Source organism: Panthera uncia, chromosome C2 (genome assembly GCF_023721935.1).
Source record: "Panthera uncia isolate 11264 chromosome C2, Puncia_PCG_1.0, whole genome shotgun sequence".
Lineage (NCBI taxonomy): Eukaryota > Metazoa > Chordata > Mammalia > Carnivora > Felidae > Panthera > Panthera uncia.
This window is the reverse complement of record NC_064810.1, coordinates 7,854,704-7,874,237: the sequence shown is the minus strand read 5'-3', so window position 1 is coordinate 7,874,237 and position 19,534 is coordinate 7,854,704. Positions and strand designations below refer to the sequence as shown.

Sequence of the window (19,534 nt, the reverse complement as noted above, 5' to 3'; positions counted from 1 at the left end):
GATTTACTGCAAGTTTCTTTCAACCAATAAACTTCCCCGGTGCACTGAAAACAATAATTTACGGTGCAATGGAGTCAAACTTTTTGATCAAAAACACATCTACTGCACCGTGTGAGGAGTGTATACAGGGAGACCAACACTCCACTCAGCTTTCAGTGCCCAAAACTGCCGGGCTCCCTATCGGGGCTGCTAGGTCACTGGCCCTCCTTCCTCCAAGTCCACGGTGGAGAGACATCTGACGACGTGAGAAGCATCTGATACAACACTTACTTGTACGCCACTTGGAAAGTGCACTAACACAGCGATTCTGTGTGAACAGACACTATCGGAAAACCTCGCGATACCAACACTTACCATTTGAGCCCCTACTAAGGGTCAGAGCCTACAGTAAATGTCTTAAAACATTATGTCATTTAATTTTACAATAACACTTCTGAGTAGGTATCAGCTTCCTCCTCCAGCTGAGAAAAATTAAGGCCTTAAAAATTAAGACAAGGCATACAGAAGCCCGATTTCAAATATTTCCTCTCATCAGTGTATGTCACTGAACTCTCTGAGCCTCAGTCTTCTCAGGCATAAAATGCGGGCATTCTTCAGTGTTGGTGGGGATTAAAGTTGGAATGGGCCATATTAGTATATGTTATTATAAAGCAATTTTAGTTAAGTGCTCTCATGGGATATCAGAATGTTCACTGGAAATATGGAATTAGGGAATTCTTTTTAAATCATATTACTGATTATCTTGTATCAGACATACATGGGGCTTGGGAAACACTAGTCAAATTTCTGAACTCAATGAGGATTCTCAGAGTGGAACAGCAATGCTGCTTTAAGCTCTGAGGAAGGTCTACTCACTCTGCGCTATGTAAATTGTGATGAAGGCACAGATCAAATTTTGGACCACTTTCTACTATTTTCTGTTTCTGAATTGCAGAGAAGAGAATCACGTTGATAGGAATTTGGAAGTCTCCATTCCCATATTTATTTGAATCATTCTTTTAAGAATGATCGTCATAGGGGTGCCTGGGTGGCTCAGTTGGTTGATCGTCTGACTCGTAAACTCGGCTCAGGTCATGATCTCACGGTTCGTGAGATTGAGCCCTGCATCGGGCTCTGTACTGACAGTGTGGCGCCTACTTGGGATTCTCTCTCTCCTTCTCTCTCTGCCCTCTCCCCCGGCCCACGCTCACATGCATGCTCTCTCTCAAAATAAATAAACATTAAAAAAAAACCATAAGAACGATAGTCCTAAAGCAGATACAAATAATGGAGAGGGTTCGCACATAGCTCTGGGGCTATGCCAAAATAAGAATCTTACCAACATCTGTCTAGAATTTATGCCTAGAGTATTATTTGTAATTACAAAGGAAAATCTATAGTATACCTATGAAACCATAGCTTTCCCTTTCTGATTGATGCGTTTAGAAAACTATTAGCTTTATGAATTTAGTTTAAAGGCTTCAACTATCGTTTAATAAAGTGTTAGAGTGCCTACTGAGTAGGCAGGTACTGACGGCCCTAGGTATATAAATGTAAACAAAACAGTATTGTAGTTAGGAAGATTCAAAGAACAAGTTAATTGCAACAAGTTTAACTGGTGCAATGATACAGGTACCTATAAACGGTGTTGCTGATGCATTACAGGTTACTACTGAGTTACAGAAAACATGGCATGATACTAAGTCTTTTCCTGACCACCGGACCAACACCTCTGCTCCACCATGATCACACATTCCAGTTCAAGGTACTCATAAGGAATTTTCTAAAATTCAAATTTGCAATTTAAGAACTATTCTAAGTTGGGGCGCCTGGGTGGCTCAGTCGGTTGAGCGTCCGACTTCAGCTCAGGTCATGATCTCGCAGTTCGTGAGTTCAAGTCCCGTGTCAGGCTCTGTGCTGACAGCTTTGAGCCTGGAGCCTGTTTCCAATTCTGTGTCTCCCTCTCTCTCTGCCCCTCCCCTGCTCGTGCTCTGTCCCTCTCTGTCTCTTAAAAAATAAAAAATACAATGTTAAAAAAAAAAAGAATTATTCTAAGTCTATGAGTGAGAATTGTTTTTACAACAGAAATGAAAACACACACTTCTAAACAATTCATGTGTCAAAGGAAAAACCATAGTGGAAATTGGAAGATATTGCAGTAATATCTCATTATAAAGTATGAAATGCCACAAATCACACCTCACGCGACACGGTGGTAGAGTGATTTGGGGGTCTTCCCATGTCTGCAGTGTGAGGTTGCTGTGCCATGCAGTCTCGGTGGGGTCCTCTGGAGCCGTGTCTTCAGGCAGCGCGTAGGCAGAGCAGATTTGCGGTTGTAACTAAAGCAGTCCTTAGAGGGAAATGTCTGCATTTTTAAAAGGAGGCTCTAATTTGATATGCTGAACAGTCAAGTTAGGAACATAAAAGACAACAACAGGAAAAAGGCAGAATAAATTCAAGAAAAAGAGGGGAAATATTTGGAAAGATGATAAAATGAAATCCCTTTTAAAAACTGCTGCGGGGGCACCTGGGTGGCTCAGTCGGTGGACCGTCCAACTCTTAGTTTTGGTTCAGGTCATGGTACCAGGGTGGTGGGATTGAGCCCTGTGTGGGGCTCTGTGCTGAGTGTGGAGCTTGCTTAAGATTCTCTCCCTCTCTCTCTCTTTTCTCACTCTCTCCCTCTCCCCTGCTCGTGCACTCTCTCAAAAAAAAAATTAGTTTTGGTTAAGGTCAGGCTCCCAGCCAAATGGGATTATAGAAGTCACTGGAAAAGCCTACAAAAAAAGGTCCGAAACCTTTTTACTGGACTCGGACTGCTTTGCAAATGTCTGCGGGTTCTTGTTCACTTTGCCGCCCTGTCTATTCCTCCTGGTGGGAATGAACAGGCCCGGTGGGGAGGGAGACCCCAGACCAGTGCTTAAATTTCAAAGCTAGGTGCAAACATCACCGCCAGTGAGCTCCAGAGGGCCCTACTACTGCCCGCCCGAAATGCGGATGCCCAACTTTGTGCTCATCTGCCACAGACGCTCCTATCTGAGCTCCTTCTCACCTTTCATTTATATAGTTACCCATCTCTCTCTCTGACCGCCAAGCCTCATGAGACCAAAGACACGGGGTGAATAAATTTGTTTAGATTAAGTAACAACTAAAAAAGGAGGAGACTGATGGGGATGTGGTGATATGAACAGGTATCCAAGACAAAGAGACACTGTTAAGCAGAAAGAACAAGGTGTGTGTGTGTGTGTGTGTGTGTGTGTGTGTGTGTGTGTGAGTGCATGCACATGTACACCTATTACTCATAGGCAATGCCTGGACCAGTACGTGAACTGCTAGGGGATACCTCCAGGGTACAGAAAAGGGGGGGGAGAGGAGGAAGAACTTGCTTTTCACTTAGCAGCCTTCTATAAAATGTTAAGTGGTCAACAAGGCATGAATTACATTTTTATTTTTTAAATGATTCAACTGTGACTTTTTAAAGTCTATCATTTTGTCAATAATAGGAAAAAACTTTTTTTTTTCTAGGAAAAAACCCAACTGCCAATTTTAAACCCAAGGTAACTCAGGTTCTCTGGCATCTGCAGAATCAAAGCCATTTTCAAATGCTTTTATGATAAGTAAAATACTGAAAAGCACAGTAACAGAATCAGTACATTCTTCTGAGTAGAAGTCATAGTTTTTGTTTCGTTTTTAATTTTTTTAAGAAACCAGTGGTTTCCATGGTTTAAGGGTAGGGGAGAGGTTCTGATTTATTTTTTTATGTTTTATTTTAAGTTTATTTATTTATTTTGAGAAAGAGAGAGAGTGCACGTGCACATGGGGGAGGGGCAGAGAGGGAGAGAGATCCCAAGTAGGCTCCACACGATCAGCACAGAGGCCGAAGCAGGGCTCAAACCCACCAACTGTGAGATCACGACCTGAGCCAAAATCAAGAGTCAGATGCTTAACAGACTGAGCCACCAAGGCACCCCTATTTTTTTATTTTAAAGTTTATTTACTTATTTTAAAAGAGAGAGAAGGAGGAAAAGAGCTAGAAGGGGGGCGGGCAGAGAGGGAGAGAGAATCCCAAACTCGATCTAACAAAGAGCTGAAATCAAGAGTCAGATGCTTAACCGACTGAGCTACCCAGGCGCCCCAGAAGTCATAGTTTTTTAAATGAAAATATTATAATACTATTTATAACACTCTTAGGAAATTAATAACAACTATTTCTACATTATAAATTCTACCATGTTGCACAATTATAGTCACTCTTAGGGAGGCAGGATGGCAAGACGGTTGGATGGACGAAGCTAGCTGGCCTGAGCTGGAATCCAGGCTGTCACGAGTTGGGTAACCTTGGGCAAGTTTCTCAACCTGCTTATGCCTCAGTTTCCTCATCAGTAAAACGGACTGATACGGCCTGACTAACAAACCCATACCAGTGCTTACCAAGTACGTCTGAGTGGAACAGACGACCGCTTTATGTGGTTACACAGGCAAACATGTTTTGCATGAATGGCAATCACTTATGACCTAAGGATCGGGCTAACGTAGGTGGTAGCCACGTCAAACGATGACAGTTACAGGTACTGTGCTCTGGTGACCCACTGAGGAGTCAAATCTTGAGTAACGGAATCTTTACCAGCGCTGTTGAGATGTGCAGGGAAAATCGAAAACTTGTATGTGATTAGTTCCCCTTGCGGCCAGTAAGAGTGGGAAAAAGAGGCCACCCCTCACACGACCATGGCCCAAACTATGCTTGAAACACGCACTGTCCACAGGCCCTGAGAGCATCAAGCAACTGGCCAGCAAGGGTCCTGCCGGCTGGAGCCTAGGAAGCCACCATAGCAGTCCTGGCCTACTCCACCTATCCTGAATCACAGACCACGGAGTCTGACATCTGAGTCACAGGCACATATGTCCAGATACATACTTTTGTTGGTTGATTAGACTGCCCAGTGTAGTAACATTTCTTCTTCCTTTGGCTTCTAAAAACATAGACAGCAACCATCTGTTTAGGAGACGTTACCTCGATTTTTCTCTTCTACTCACCATGTACGGTCTCCCAACGCGAGATTAAGAAACACTGCCGTAGGGGGGCACCCGAGTGGCTCAGTCGGTTAAGTGTCCGACTTCGGCTCGGGGCATCATCCCACGGTTCGTGGGTTTGCGCCCTGTGTCATCTGTGCTGATCGTGTGGAGCCTGCTTGGGATTCTCTCTCCCTGACCCTCCCCCATTCATGCTCTGTCTCTCTCTGTCTCAAAAATAAATAAATGTTAAAAAAAAAATTTAAAAATAAATAAATAAATAAATAAAATGTTAATTAAATTAAAACCGCCATAAGCCAGCAACTACAGGTTCTATTCCCCGTTAATGGCACTAAGGGACGTGCACTAGTAGCTGTGCAAAGCTGACACCACCTTCGACTCCGCCACCCACGAGGCCTGGTCCTACAAGTGGAAGACTTCCAGCAGGGGCAACTTCACCGCTTCATTTCTTGCAGCTTTTCTAGATGCACCTTCGATTACTTGTGCCATTATTTAAAAGCCACAGAAAACATCTCAGCTGGCCCAACATCTCTGAATAGAATGTACTGACTTTTTAATGAAATGAAAATAATTAAGGCAAAATGTATACAGTCTCCTACCACTGCCTGCCCCCAATTCTTATTCTGAATTTCCAAGCCACAGAAAAGTTCCTAGAACACAAAATAGTAGGGAAACTGGAACACTCACACACAGTAGAGCAGTCCCAGTGCTTTGGAAAACAGTTTGGTGGGTCTTCAAAACGTTAAACATAAAATTACTGTATCACCCAGCAATTCCACACCTCTGTGTATATGCAAGAGAAATGAAAACCTATGTTCACACAAAAACTGGTACAGGAATGTTCATAGTAGCATTCTTCATAAAAGCCAAAGTGAAGGGGCACCTGGGTGGCGCAGTCGGTTGGGCGTCCGACTTCAGCCAGGTCACGATCTCGCGGTCTGTGAGTTCGAGCCCCGCGTCGGGCTCTGGGCTGATGGCTCGGAGCCTGGAGCCTGTTTCCGATTCTGTGTCTCCCTCTCTCTCTGCCCCTCCCCCGTTCGTGTTCTGTCTCTCTCTGTCCCAAAAATAAATAAAAAACGTTGAAAAAAAAAAAAAAAAAAGCCAAAGTGAAAACAACCTAAATGTCCATCCACAGATGAATGGGTAAATAAAACACGGTCTATCCATGCAATGGAATATTAGTCCGCCATAAAAAGGACAAGGAACTGATTGACATACGCTACATGTATGAACGCTGAAAACATGCTAAGGGAATTAAGCCAGTCATGAAAGGCTACATGTTGCATGATTCATTTATATGAAGTTTCCAGAATAGGCAAATCCATGGAGACACAAAGTAGATCTGTGATTGCCAGGGGCTGAGATGTAGAGGGGATGAGGAGTATCGGCTAACGGGTGGAGGGTTTCTTTTTGGGTGGATCAAAATGTTGTAAAATTACATGGCGGTGATTATTCACCCAACCCCGTGAATATGTTACAGCCACTGAATTCTACACCTTAAATGGATAAGTTTTACGGTATTTGAATTACATCTCAATAAAATTCTTATTAAAAAAAGAATACAAGGGGCGCCTGGGTGGCTCAGTCGGTTAAGTGTCTGACTTCAGCTCAGGTCATGATCTCGCGGTCTGTGAGTTCGAGCCCCGCATCGGGCTCTGGGCTGACTGCTCAGAGCCTGGAGCCTGTTTCTGATTCTGTGTCTCCCTCTCTCTCTGCCCCTCCCCTGTTCATGCTCTGTCTCTCTCTGTCTCAAAAATAAATAAACGTTAAAAAAAAAAAAAAAAAAAGAATACAAGGTAGACTCGAGCAGAGTCCTCAATTATTAACACTTTGCCCCACTTGCTCTCTCTCTTCTCCTCACATCCACGCACACACAATATGTGGGTGGACTATTTAAAATCTAGTTATTTCCACACTTTACTCCTAAAGACTTCAGTATGTGGAGCATTCTCCTACATAGCCAAAATACAAATATCCCACTCGGGAAATTTAACACCCATACAAAATTATTTTTCGTACAGTCTATATCCAAATTTATTTATCAGGAATTACACACTGTATTTAGTTGTCGTATCTTTGTAGGCTCTTTTAATCTAGAAAAATTGCTTTTCATGACATTCACATTTTTGAAGAATCCAGGCCAATTATTTCAGAGTGTTCCTCAATTTGGAAATGCCTGATTGTTTCCTTACGAACTGATCTAAGTCAAACCCTTTTGGTAGGAATATCACATCGAAGGGCTTTTGCTTTTCAGTGCCATCAGGCCAGACCCTTTATTATCATGCCAGAACTAAACCTCAGTGTCACTAGTGGTGGCAGTGAGGTGATGCTCACTGTTGGTTGTCGTTGGAGTCCTGATAACCTGATTCCTCCATTATAAAGGTAGCTTTTCCCCTTTGACATTAACAATCTGGGAGGTGACCATTTGAGTCTGTGTAAATATCAGGTTTCCCCAGCTGTGTTGCACTCAAAAGGTTTAGCATCTGTTCATGATCTTTGCTTGGTCTTCGATCCTTTTTGAGACTGCTCTGCATTAATGTGACCAACTGCTACTCGCAAGTTTGTTCCACAGTGCAAGCCAGCTGGGATTTTAACACCGGCTGCACATTACAATCAATGCTATCTCTGGGAGTGGGGCCCTGGCTACCATACTTTAAAATCCCCAAGGTGATTGATTCTACTGCAGAGTAGGGTTGAGCTACAAGAACCTTGCATCACCCTCGTTTTGCAAATAAGGCAACTGAGGACTGAGGAGATTAAGTGATTGGCGAATGGCAGGCACAAAACTTGTTAGTGCCATAATTAAGATTTTTATTTTTTTGTACTTGCATTTTAATATGCTACTCCTTCTGTAGATCATTCAAACAATAAAACCGGAGAAATAAGTCACTTCTGTACGGTGTTAGAGCTGACCGGGGCCCGAAGTGCGTATTTCTGCTTTCAAAGCGAATTCTGCTTTTCTTTCAGTAAGACCCCTGCAGTCACAGCAGGGGGAGCGAAGGAACGGGGCAGGTGGTCACCGAGCTCCTCGGCCCTCACTGGACAGCTCAAGCTCCGGAACCAAGGCCGAGCCGGATGTTCACGAGGCCAGACGGTAAACGCTGCAGCCCAGGCGCCGGCCCCTCCGGCCCCCAAGCCCCGCCGACGCGGTGGCGACTCCGCCCGGGGTGCCCTCCTTAGGGCTGCGGGCCGCGCGCGGAACACACCTGGCGGGGACGCACCTGGAGGGGCGCTCTGCCCCGCCCAGGCACACCCAGAAGTGCGCGGGGCCCCGCAGACGACGGGACCTGCAGGCCCGCCCACCCTACTTACCCCGGCGTGATAAACCTTGTTCGCTCTCTTAATCTTAATATCCAGGCAGGTCCCCATTTCGAGTACTCCGCGGCCGGCAGCACTTCCTGCCGCGCGTGACCCGAGCGGAAGGCGAGTCGCCCCGCCTCTCCGACCCGGGCCCGCCCCTTTTCCCTTGCCGCTAGCTGTCTTTCCTGGAGACCTCGCGCCTTTCTCGGGATCGACTCCCCCGCCTTCCTTTTTCCGGTGCAGGGGCGGGCCTTAGCGCGGGCCGAGGGGCTGTCACTCTTCACCCCGCCCCTGCTGGGCGTGAGGGGCGGGACCGGGCCGGCCCCACCCTTTCCGTAAGGACTGTCCTAACACCGGAAATACCCTCCAAAACGGCTCGCTCCCGGCGTGCCCCGCGGTGGGGGGTGGTGCCGAGGTCGCGTAGCGCGGGCCCTGCCTTTGCGGGGTAAGTGAAGCTCCCGTCAGGCTGTGCGGCCCAGGGGCGCTGCGCTATGTTGGCCTTAAGGTGGTGATAACTGAGGACTGAGTTCCCTCCCTAGTCTCCTGCCTCTCGCCGTCTCTAGTCCTCCCCCACTCTCTCCCGAGGGTTCTGAAGACTGGCGTCTTCGCCTTTGCGGCACTGCCTCCCCTGCCCGCGGCCCCGCGCTCCCGGCCCGCAAGGCGCCGATTGGCGGGCGGCCCACCCGGCCAGCCCCTGCCGCTGGGCCGCGGGCCAAGGTCTCGGGGAGCACCAGGTGACCTCGCCCCGCTCTGAGTCCCCGGAGGCCGGCTGGGCGGGGCCGCGGGGGCTTGTGGGTACTCCCCCGGCGCGCGCCCTGGAACCGGGGGCTGAATATTCATGTCGGTGCGCAGGATGCGGGGAGGCGCGGCCCGCAGGCCGTGGGTGCCGGCAGCGCGCGCGGATGGGAACCTCGGCGCCGAAGCGGACCTGCCCAGTCTGTTTTTCATTCCCGGACGGAGCCGACTGAAGCAGGCACAAGACATATTGGTTTTGGGGGGAGTGGCCTCCAGGCAGGGCAGCAATAAAGTGGTAGGAAACGTTTTGCCGTGACGAATAAAATTCCTCTTAGATGTTTTAAACGAGGGCTTTGCCAATAAGCAGGCAGGTAACATTTCGTTATTTTGGCGATGCGGTGAAGAAGTGCTTTTTGTTCTTAAATTCTTTAGTTCTGATGTTTGTTTTTCAATGTGCATTGGTTACAGGATGACGTTAGAAATCTTCCGTAAAACGATTTCGTGAAATTAGTGTGACCGGTGCCTCCCTCTTGAGAATTTAAGGCATTTTATAGGACGACACTGATGGTGCTATAGCTACAATTGCTTTTGAAGGGTGATGCAAGGTGGTATTTCCCAATATTCAGGTCTCCGGTTTCAGCTCCTCTCTGCCCTCAAGGCTTCAGTCTCTGTCTTGGATGTCTTCCTGCAACTCAGACTCAGCAATTCTAAAACAATTCATTAGGGAGTTGATAATCACAGACTAGTCTATTTGCAATTCAAGAAATGAATCCCTCTCCTCTAGACTCACCTAGCATTTCCAACTGGTAAATCTCAATCTCAGTAGACAATGCAGGGAAACAGGAAAAGAAACCTCTTACAGGGATCCACATCCTAGACTTGTCTGCCTCTGCAAACCTGCTTTCTACTTAACTTTACAACCAAACATTTCTTATTCCCTGAGGTCAGCTAGGCCATGTTTTTATTCCTCTTTGTAAGTTGTACACAATTTGTGTGGAATGCTGGTGCGGAGCAAAGAGCTCTGGTTCCAGCAATTGTCAGTGTAATCAGTTTGGGGGCCCTCTCTGTGTGATGGCTTTCAAACATGAAACGGTCCATTTTTCTCCAGTCACTGTTGTTTTGAATCTTTTCTCCATCCCTCAGCTACACCTTAGGGCATACTCCTGTCTGGTCAGTTTCAGTTACTAAAAATCAGACCACATCAAAGTGCCAGTCTCAGGACATGAGTGGGATCCCAGATCCTTAGTTGGGAGTGGGAAGGTACGAGTCATGCTTCTGGCTCAGACACTTCTTCAGCGTCCTCTTCAAGGCCTGGATGCTTCTGTGTTGAGGCAAGCATCTTTTAACTGGCCACTGCCAAAGTTCTCTCTTAATTGATTCCTGCTTGTCTTGATAACTGGTCCTTGTTCAAAACTCCTTTCGTGGGGCACGTATGAGAAGGTCTGGTGGGCCTTCTCCCTCCCATGCATTTCCATGGAAGATCTATCTCCAGCTCAATATTTTCTTATCATCCCCCTACCAGCACCCAGTAGTACACCCAGCCTCTTTGTGACGGTTCAGCAAGGCGGCTCAAGACCATTTATCTCCCACGGAGTCCGCGTGACCCATGAGAAATACACATCCTTGCCACACAAAAGGGCTGGACTGGAACCTGCCCCAAGGCCTCTCCTCTCCACCCTGCTGTCTTTCTTCAATCTTCTTGCTCCCTCCGAAAATGCAGGCAGGAATAAATCAAGAATGTAGGCCAGACAGGTTTGCAAGGAGTCAATGAAAGACCAGCCTCTCCTTGCAGTAGTCCCCACCAATACCAAGGAGAGATTACCTTGCAGCCTCCCCCTCTACGTCACCTCCCACCAGAAACGCTGAACTCTCTGCAAGGCCAACTGCCTCCTTTTATTCCTTCCTCTCCCTCCCCATGTCGACTGAGATGGAGAGGATTGGGGAAGTATTTGGTGGAAGCAGGACTTGACTGCAGCTCTTTATTAAGCTCTGGGGAAAATACCTGCCTCCAAGTGTAGGCATCTTTTGTTGGAAGATGGGGCACTATGCTTGTTTCAGCTGTGCTGAATGAGCGTATTGCCCATTCTGGGACTGTAGGACACGGACCACTAAACATCTTTTAGTGGAGGCTGTGCTGCTCTGTTCAGACCTTTTAGGACTGAGGAACGTGTTTCTGAGCTGCTGGGAGTATTGCTCTCAAAAGTTGTCGGCTAAACTCACTCTTTAAAGCTTGCCCTTAGCTGAGGAAAACTGCATTGCCCAAAGTCATGGTCATTTGGGTGGGGGAGGGAATTTGGGGGAGACAGCCCACCTGTAATGACTAGTCAATTTAGAACATAAAGACTTCTTCCCTTCACCCCAGTTTGGAACGACTCTGAAGGACAAGTCAGCTCCCAAGATCCCTCTATTAGTTATCTATTGCTGTGTGATAAATTACCTCCAACAATTAGCAGTTTAACACAACAAACATTTTTGAACTCGTAGTGTCCGTGAGTCAGGAACTCAGGAGCTGGGTAGGAACTTCACTGGGTAGTTTTGGCTCAAGGTGTCAGGGGGTTGCAGCCAAGTCAACAGTTCTCTGAAGGCTGGACTGGACTGGAGGATACACTTCCAAGATGGCGCCCTTACATGGCTATGGGCTGAAGGCCTCAGTTCCTCACCACGTGGCACTCTCCACAGGCTGCTTGAGAGCCCTCACAGCATGGCGGCCAGCTTCTCCCATACCAGGCAGTCCCACAGGGAGAGCAGACCGAGCTCTGCAGTGCCTTCTATGGCCTAGGCTCTGAACTCTCACGTTTACATTTCCTTTATTGGTTAGAAGAAAGTCTGATTCCAGCCCACACCCAAGGGAAGGGGAATTTGGCTCCTTTGGAAGGGAATATCAAAGAATCTGTGGACATATTTTAAAGCACTCTGCACCCATTGGCTGGGGAGCCTTCCTGTGATTGCATCACAATTAAACTTTTCCCTCTGCCCAACCCAACCCTGCTTGCTTCACCCCCACCCCACCCCCAACACCTGTTGATCTGGGGAACACTCCTTAATTTATTTCCTGCACATTCATCTCCATCTAAGGGCCTGCCCCTTGGCAACCAGCCTGCAACAATCCTGTCACGCCAGCTTCCTGACTTAACTTCTATGAGCCTCTGTAAAATGATCTCAGTGCTTCTTTCCTTATAAAGTGATTCATAACAACTCACATATATATAAAGTACTTGCTGTGGATCAGGCACTGTTCTAAGCACTTGAAATATTTTAATTTGTTCCATCCTTATAAGTACAGTTATGACTCCCTCACCTTACAAAAGGGAAAAACAGGCACAGAAGGGTTAGTGGACTCGCCCGAAGCCATGTAGCAGCTAAGTGGCAGCCACCCATTTTGATCCAGAGCTCACATGTGCAGTCACCAATCACCATGCTACGTATGTGCACGCGGCAAACATTGGGCTTAGTGCCAGGGGACAGAGGGTCTTGATGAAAAGACCGGGCAAAGAACTGCCAATGAAATGTGAAAGTCAGGCAAGAGTTCGACTTACAGTCAAAGGTGATTTGAGAGAACTTGATGGTGAAGGCACACGCTGTAAAAGCCATAGGAGAATTGTATGGCACATGAGCTTACTGGGGCCACCATCAGAAAGTACTGCCAATGGGCAGCTGGGAACCACAAACATTATTCTCTCTTGTTTGGTTCTGGAGACTGAGGTCTGAAAACAAGATGTCAGCAGGGTGAGGTCCTTCCAGCAGGAAGGTTAGTTCCTTCCAAGGGCTGTGAGGGAAGGTTCTGCGCCAGGTGCATCTCCCTGGCTTGCAGATGGTGGTCTTCCTCCGCGACCCCTCACACTGCGTTACTTTGTGTGTCTTCATCCTCACCTGGCATTCTCCCCACGTGTGCGTCTGTCTCCAAATGCCCCCCCCCCCACTTTTTAAAAAAATATTTGTATTTATTTTTGAGAGACAGAGACAGTGCATGAGCCAGAGAGGGACAGAGAGATGGAGACACAGAATCCAAAGCAGGCTCCAGACTCTGAGCCATCAGCACTGAGCCCGACATGGGGCGCGAACTCACGAACCGTGAGATCGTGACCTGAGCTGAAGTCAGCTGCGTAACCAACTGAGCCACCCAGGCACCCTTAAGTGTTCACTTTTTGTGGGGCACCTGGGTGGCTCAGTCGGTTGAGCATCCAACTCCGGCTCAGGTCACGATCTTGTGGTCCGCGAGTTCGAGCCCCGCGTCAGGCTCTGGGCTGATGGCTCAGAGCCTGGAGCCTGCTTCCGATTCTGTGTCTCCCTCTCTCTCTGCCCTTCCCCCGTTCATGCTCTGTCTCTCTCTCTCTCAAAAATAAATAAATTTTAAAAAAAAAAAAATTAAAAAAAAAAAGTGTTCCCTTTTTGTAAGAACACAGTCATGTTGGAGTGGAGCCCACACTAATGACCTCATTTTGATTTGATTACCTCTGTAAAGACCCTATTTCCAAATACAATCATGTTCTGAGGTTCTGGGGGTTAAGACTTCACCATATGAATTTGGTGGGGGCACAATTCAACTTGTAACATATGGCAACAATATATAGACAAAAATATTTTTAAAAAAATTTTTTAATGTTTATTTCTAAGAGGGAGAGAGACAGAGCATGGGTGGGGGAGGGTCAGAGAGAGAGGGAGACACAGAATCCAAAACAGGTTCCAGGCTCTGAGCTGTCCACAGAGCCCGACACGGGGCTTGAACTCACCAACCATGAGATCGTGACCTGAGCCGAAGTCGGACACTTAACCGACTGAGCTACCCAGGTGTCCCAAAAACATTTAGACATATAAAGATAAATGTACAGTTAGTAGATACAGTTAGTAGAAGATTTTAACAAAACACAACCTGTTAGAGACTGAGTGCATAAACAATAAAGGTATAGAGGATTTTAAATAATTAAGTACAATGAAATGTAATGGACTCACAGGGGATTCACCTTTTCAAGTTATCTGGAAGCATTGATTGCATACTATACCACAAAGGAAATCTCATATTCAAATAACTAAGTATGGTCCAGATACTTAAACCAGCCAAATTTTAACTATTTAGAAATTCAAGTAAACTCTCCCAAATGCATTAGGTCAAGGAGCAAATAAAAATACAGTAATCGACTAAAAATAAGGAAGTGTGAATGCTTCATACCAAAGCCTTTGGATACACTGAAGAAAGATTCCTCTGAAAAATTATTAGAAAAGGCTTTAAATATTTGGCCACATGAAATGATATGATATGTGGAATTTGCTTTAAATTAACTCCACAAGGGGCGCCTGGGTGGCTCAGTCGGTTGAGCACCAGCTTCAGCTCTGGTCTAGATCTCACGGTCCGTGAGTTCGAGCCCCGAGTCAGGCTCTGGGCTGACAGCTCAGAGCCTGGAGCCTGTTTCAGATTCTGTGTCTCCCTCTCTCTCTGACCCTCCCCCATTCATTCTCTGTCTCTCTCTGTCTCAAAAATAAATAAACGTTAAAAAAAAAATTAAAAAAAAAATAACTCCACGAAGGAGGGAAGAAAAAAGAGAGCAGGTATGGTTGGGACAGGGCCATGGGTGAGAGATGTTGATAATTATTGAAGCTGAATACTGAGGGCATGGAGCTTTATTATACTATTCTCTGTGCTTTTCTGTATGTTCGAATCCCATAGTAGAAGGAGACACTATTTTTGAAATACTAGCCAACGTATTTTTTTTTATCCCTTGTAATTCCTAGTAGGTACGCCACCACCAACCCTCCCTCCACCAGATTTATGCCCCGGATCACGAATTTGTGATAAAGAGCATTTTGCCAAAGACATGAAATAAATGTGTCTGATCTACAGGAAAAGGCACAGAAAGAGCAAAACCGATCTGGGGGCGAGGGCTGGCTGCCTGTCCTCTGGAGTCACCATCCTGGTTGAGGATGGGGCTGGGCTGGGCTATGAAAAGAAAGGAAAAAGCAGAGAGCCTGAGTGAAAGAGGAGAGGATCAGAAGACCCTGCAAGAGTGAGCTTCGAATTGAGTTGGCAGTGGGGAGAGCTCAGGCTTATTCTAGCAAAACGCTCTAGCATAGTGTTGGCTGGACCGGGAGGAGCCTACAAACTGCACCAGCAGGGATACTGGCTGAGATATATGACATTTTTGAACCATCCACCTCTCCCCATCCCAGACAGAATTATTTCAGAGAGAAGGCAAGAAAGAGAATGGGGATGTGAAAATGGAATGTAATATAGTATCAACTGAGTTCCAACTACATAGTAAGATTGATTTTTTTTCCCCCACCCTCAGCAGAAACGGTTGCTGGAGAGCTAAATCAGGTTAATTTACAGAGAAATGAAGACTGTTACTTTTTTGACCGTTTATGTGTTGTGCCTGTAGATTTTAAAACAGCTACATATACAAAAATCAATAGGCATTTCTATTTAACAGCAGTAACCAGTCAGAAAATAAAATGAAAATAAGGATTGTATGTTCAATAGCAATAAAAATATAAAATACTCAGACTAATTTGAATGTAATAAATGTTTGAGTTACATGAAGAAAGCTACAAAGCTGAATTAAGAAATATAAGATAGGGGCGCCTGGGTGGCTCAGTTGGTTGAGTGCCCAACTTCAGCTCAGGTCATGGTATCTTGGTTCATGAGTTCGAGCCCCGCATTGGGCTCTGTGCTAACGGCTCGGAGCCTGGAGCCTGCTTCAGATTCTGTGTCTCCCTCTCTCTCTGCCTGTCCCCTGCTTGTACTCTGTCTCTCTCTTTCTCTCTCTCTCAAAAATAAATAAGCATAAAAAATATATGTGTATAAAATATGAAAAATGGAGATATGCACAGTACTTCTGACCAGAAAATCTAAATTTTTAAAAAATGTACAGTCTTATAAAATTAATTTTTAGGCTTAATTAATTCCTCTCAATATAATTTTTAATGAGGATATTTAATGGCAATTTTTCTTAAAAATAATGGAATTTATATATCTTTAAGAAAAGTTAATTGTAGAGAAAAGAGCTCTAGTAGGCATAAAACATAGTAAAGCAATAAGAGTTAAAACAGCATCATTTTGGCATAAGATCAATTGGACAGAGTAGCTCAGAACAAATTCCAATTTGTTAGTATATATGAAATTTTATGGTAAAAGATGGTAAAAGATTGCATAAATCTGCACAGAACAAAGGATTATTCAGCAAATGATATTAGGCTGAATGGCTTTATACTTAGGTGAAAAGATAATTTAGATTTTGCTATCCTGCCATAACCCTCTTCCCCCCACCCCCGAAAACCTACTGAAATTAAAAAGTTTAGGACATAATAGAACAAGTTAGACATAGGTTTAACGGGAAATGTGGAAAAATTATTTGAGAAACACTAGTGAAGTCTTGTAGAAGACATGACAGCAGCTTTGAAGGGAAGGAAAGGCATACCATGTTCTTGGATAAGAAGGTTCAATAGCATCAAAATGTTCATTGTCCTCTGCTTAATTGATCAATTTAAAGCAATGCCAATAAAAATATCGTCTACTCTTTATTCTTGCAACCAGTCATGTTGATTATAAAGTTTATTTGGAATGATAAATAAGCAAGAATAACCAGCAAAAGAATTCCAACAAGAAATGAGCAACTGGGGAGGTGAGGGTCCTGGGCCATGTCATACAGATATTAGCACATATGACCTCCACAAATAGCATGTGGAGAGAGTTCTGGGCCTGAGCCTTCAAAAGGCCTAGCAACTTATGCTTTTGTGCTTTGGGAGCTCTGAGAACCACGTAAGGAGCCCCAAGACACTGGTGGAGAGACCATGTTGATGAGCTACAGGGAGAAACAGAGGCCTTGGACAATATGGAGGGAAAAAGAGCACCAGTCCCCCACCACTAAGACCAGCCTTCCTCTTGTCCCCTCCAAGTACCTAACACATATGAATGCAGCCATCTTGAACATTCCACCCTTCTTACTATCTGACCACAGCCACATGAATGACACAAAGCAAGACCAGCAAAAGTACCACTTAGCTGAGCCTCAATCAACCATCAGAACTGTGAGAGATAACAAAAGGGCCATTGCTTCAAGCCACTGAGTTTTGACATGGTTTGTGATGTAGCAATAGATGACCAAAGTAAATGCTTACCTAAGGAGAAAAGACAGAATGGGGTGGGTGTGGGGATGGAAGCTACTAGACTTCTTTGAATGTTCCATGCCACACAATTTGACTTTAGAATTATATACATGTTTCATTTAATATTAAAAAAGGCATTTTAATTTAAAAATTTAAACCACATAAAGAGCTAGAAAATATAATTGAACTTTAAAAACTGTGGGGGAAAAAAACTGTGGAGCTGGAGTAGATTTGGGAAGACTTTGTGACTGGAAATTGACTGATAGAATAGTATCATAAAGGAAAACAAAAGAATCAATTCAATGTATATACATTTTTACTATACACAAAGGGAGAAAACCCATAATAAAAAGAATGGGAAAGATGTGCAACAAATATGACAAGCAAAGATCGTGTCTTGTTTAAAGAGGATGCATTAGTTTTCTATGGCTGTGTGACAAATTACCACAAGCTTAGGGATTTGAAATAACACTTGTTTACCAGTTCACAGTTCTATCAGATATAAGTCTGGGTGGGCTCAACTGGGTTTTCTGCTTAGGATCACACACGCTTGAAATCAAGGTGTCTGTTAGCTGAGCTATTTATCTGGAGGCTCTGGAAGCCTCACTTCCAAGTTCATTCAGGTTATTTGCAGAAGTCATTTCTTGTGGTTGCTGGACTAAGATCCTGCTCACTTGCTGGTTGTCAGCAGGGACCACTCTCAGCTCGTAGAGATCTGTCTTTCATCCTTCCACTGGACCCCTCCATCTTCAAAGCTAGCAATGGCATGTTGAATCCTTCCTGTGGTTTGAATCTCTTTGAATTTCCTTTCGATCTTACCTTCCTTCCTTCCCAGGGACAACTTTCTGCTTTTAAAAGGCTTATGAGGGGCGCCTGGGTGGCTCAGTCGGTTGAGCTTCCGACTTTGGCTCAGGTCCAGATCTCACGGTCTGTGAGTTCGAGCCCCGCGTCGGGCTCTGTGCTGACAGCTCAGAGCCGGGAGCCTGCTTCCGATTCTGTGTCTCCCTCTCTCTCTGACCCTCCCCCGTTCATGCTCTGTCTCTCTCTGTCTCAAAAATAAATAAACATTAAAAAATTTTAAAAAAATAAATAAATAAAAGGCTTATGATAAGTTTAGGCTGATCTGGAAAATCTCCCAATTTTAAAGTTAATGGTGTCATATAACATAACATAATCTTGGGAATGATATTTCATCATACACCCCGCGTCCACCCACCCTCTAAATGGAGGGATCATACAAGGGTAAGGTCAGTGGGGGTCATTCTTGGAATTTTGACTACCAGCAGAGATAACATTTGAATCTGTAAGAACTCTAAAATGGGGTGCCAGGGTGGTTCAGTCAGTTGAGCATCTGACTCTTGATTTTGGCTCAGGTCGTGATACAAGGGTCATGGGATCAAGCCCCACATTGGGCTTCTCGCTGAGCATGAAGGCTGCTTAAGATTCTCTCTCTTTCTCTCCCTCTGTCCCTCTCCCCTGCTCATTCTCTCTCTATAAAATAAAATAGTAATTTTTTAAAAAAACAAGAAGAACTCTAAGAAATAGGACATGAGTAACATTTGCAAAAGATGAAATTATGGAGTAAGCAGACATACGGAAAACTGTTTACCATCAATAAAAGAAATTCCAGAAAGAATCTTCCACTTCACAGGTTAAATTAGCAAAATACTCAATATTGACAGAGTATTCATTCATTGTGGTAGCAATGTGATTGGTACAACACAGATAGGAAGAAAATTGGTAATATATACCGAAGCCTTTAAAATGTTTATATTCCTTGACCTAGTAATTTCACTGCTGTAAACCTATCTCAAGAAAATAATGCTAGGGGCACCTGGGTGGCTCAGTTGGTTAAGCAACCAACTCTTGCTCTTGGCTCAGGTCTTGAGCTCATGGTCATGAGTTTGAGCCCTATGTTGGTCTCCACACTGGGCGTGAAGTCTGCTTTCAAAAAAAGAAAAGAAAAGAACCCTAGGTTTGAAAAAAAAAAACCTTAAAAACATTTTTTTTGCATTTATTTATTTTTTGAGAGACAGAGCACAAGTTGGTGAGGGGCAGAGAGAGAAGGAGACACAGAATCCAAAGCAGGCTCCAGGCTCTGAGCTGTCAGCACAGAGCCCGCCATGGGGTTCAAACTCACAAACCATGAGATCATGACCTGAGCCAAAGTCGGACACTTAACCAACTGAGCCACCCAGGTGCCTCAAAAAAAAAAAAAAAAAAACTTTAAATGCCATGATGTTCACAGCAAATTATTAATAATAAAAATTGGAAACAACCTAAATGACAAAATGGGCAGATTTGATAAACTATACCTCCAATTTGGTGAGATATTATCTCTCACTAAAAACATGACTATGCTGGAAAGAGAAGTTGTAAATTGATAGAGAAATAT

General features: G+C 44.9%; 1 protein-coding gene across 1 annotated transcript in view; it reads right to left on the bottom strand.

The window, feature by feature from the left end:
• The window catches only part of VPS26C (VPS26 endosomal protein sorting factor C), a 47,477-nt gene extending 38,536 nt beyond the window's left edge, over positions 1-8,941 (bottom strand). The window contains exon 1 of the mRNA XM_049627880.1: positions 8,320-8,941. Coding sequence (XP_049483837.1) covers positions 8,320-8,376 — 57 coding nt within the window. The 5' untranslated portion in view covers positions 8,377-8,941. The remainder of the gene's footprint in view (positions 1-8,319) is intronic.
• Positions 8,942-19,534: the final 10,593 nt, after the last annotated feature.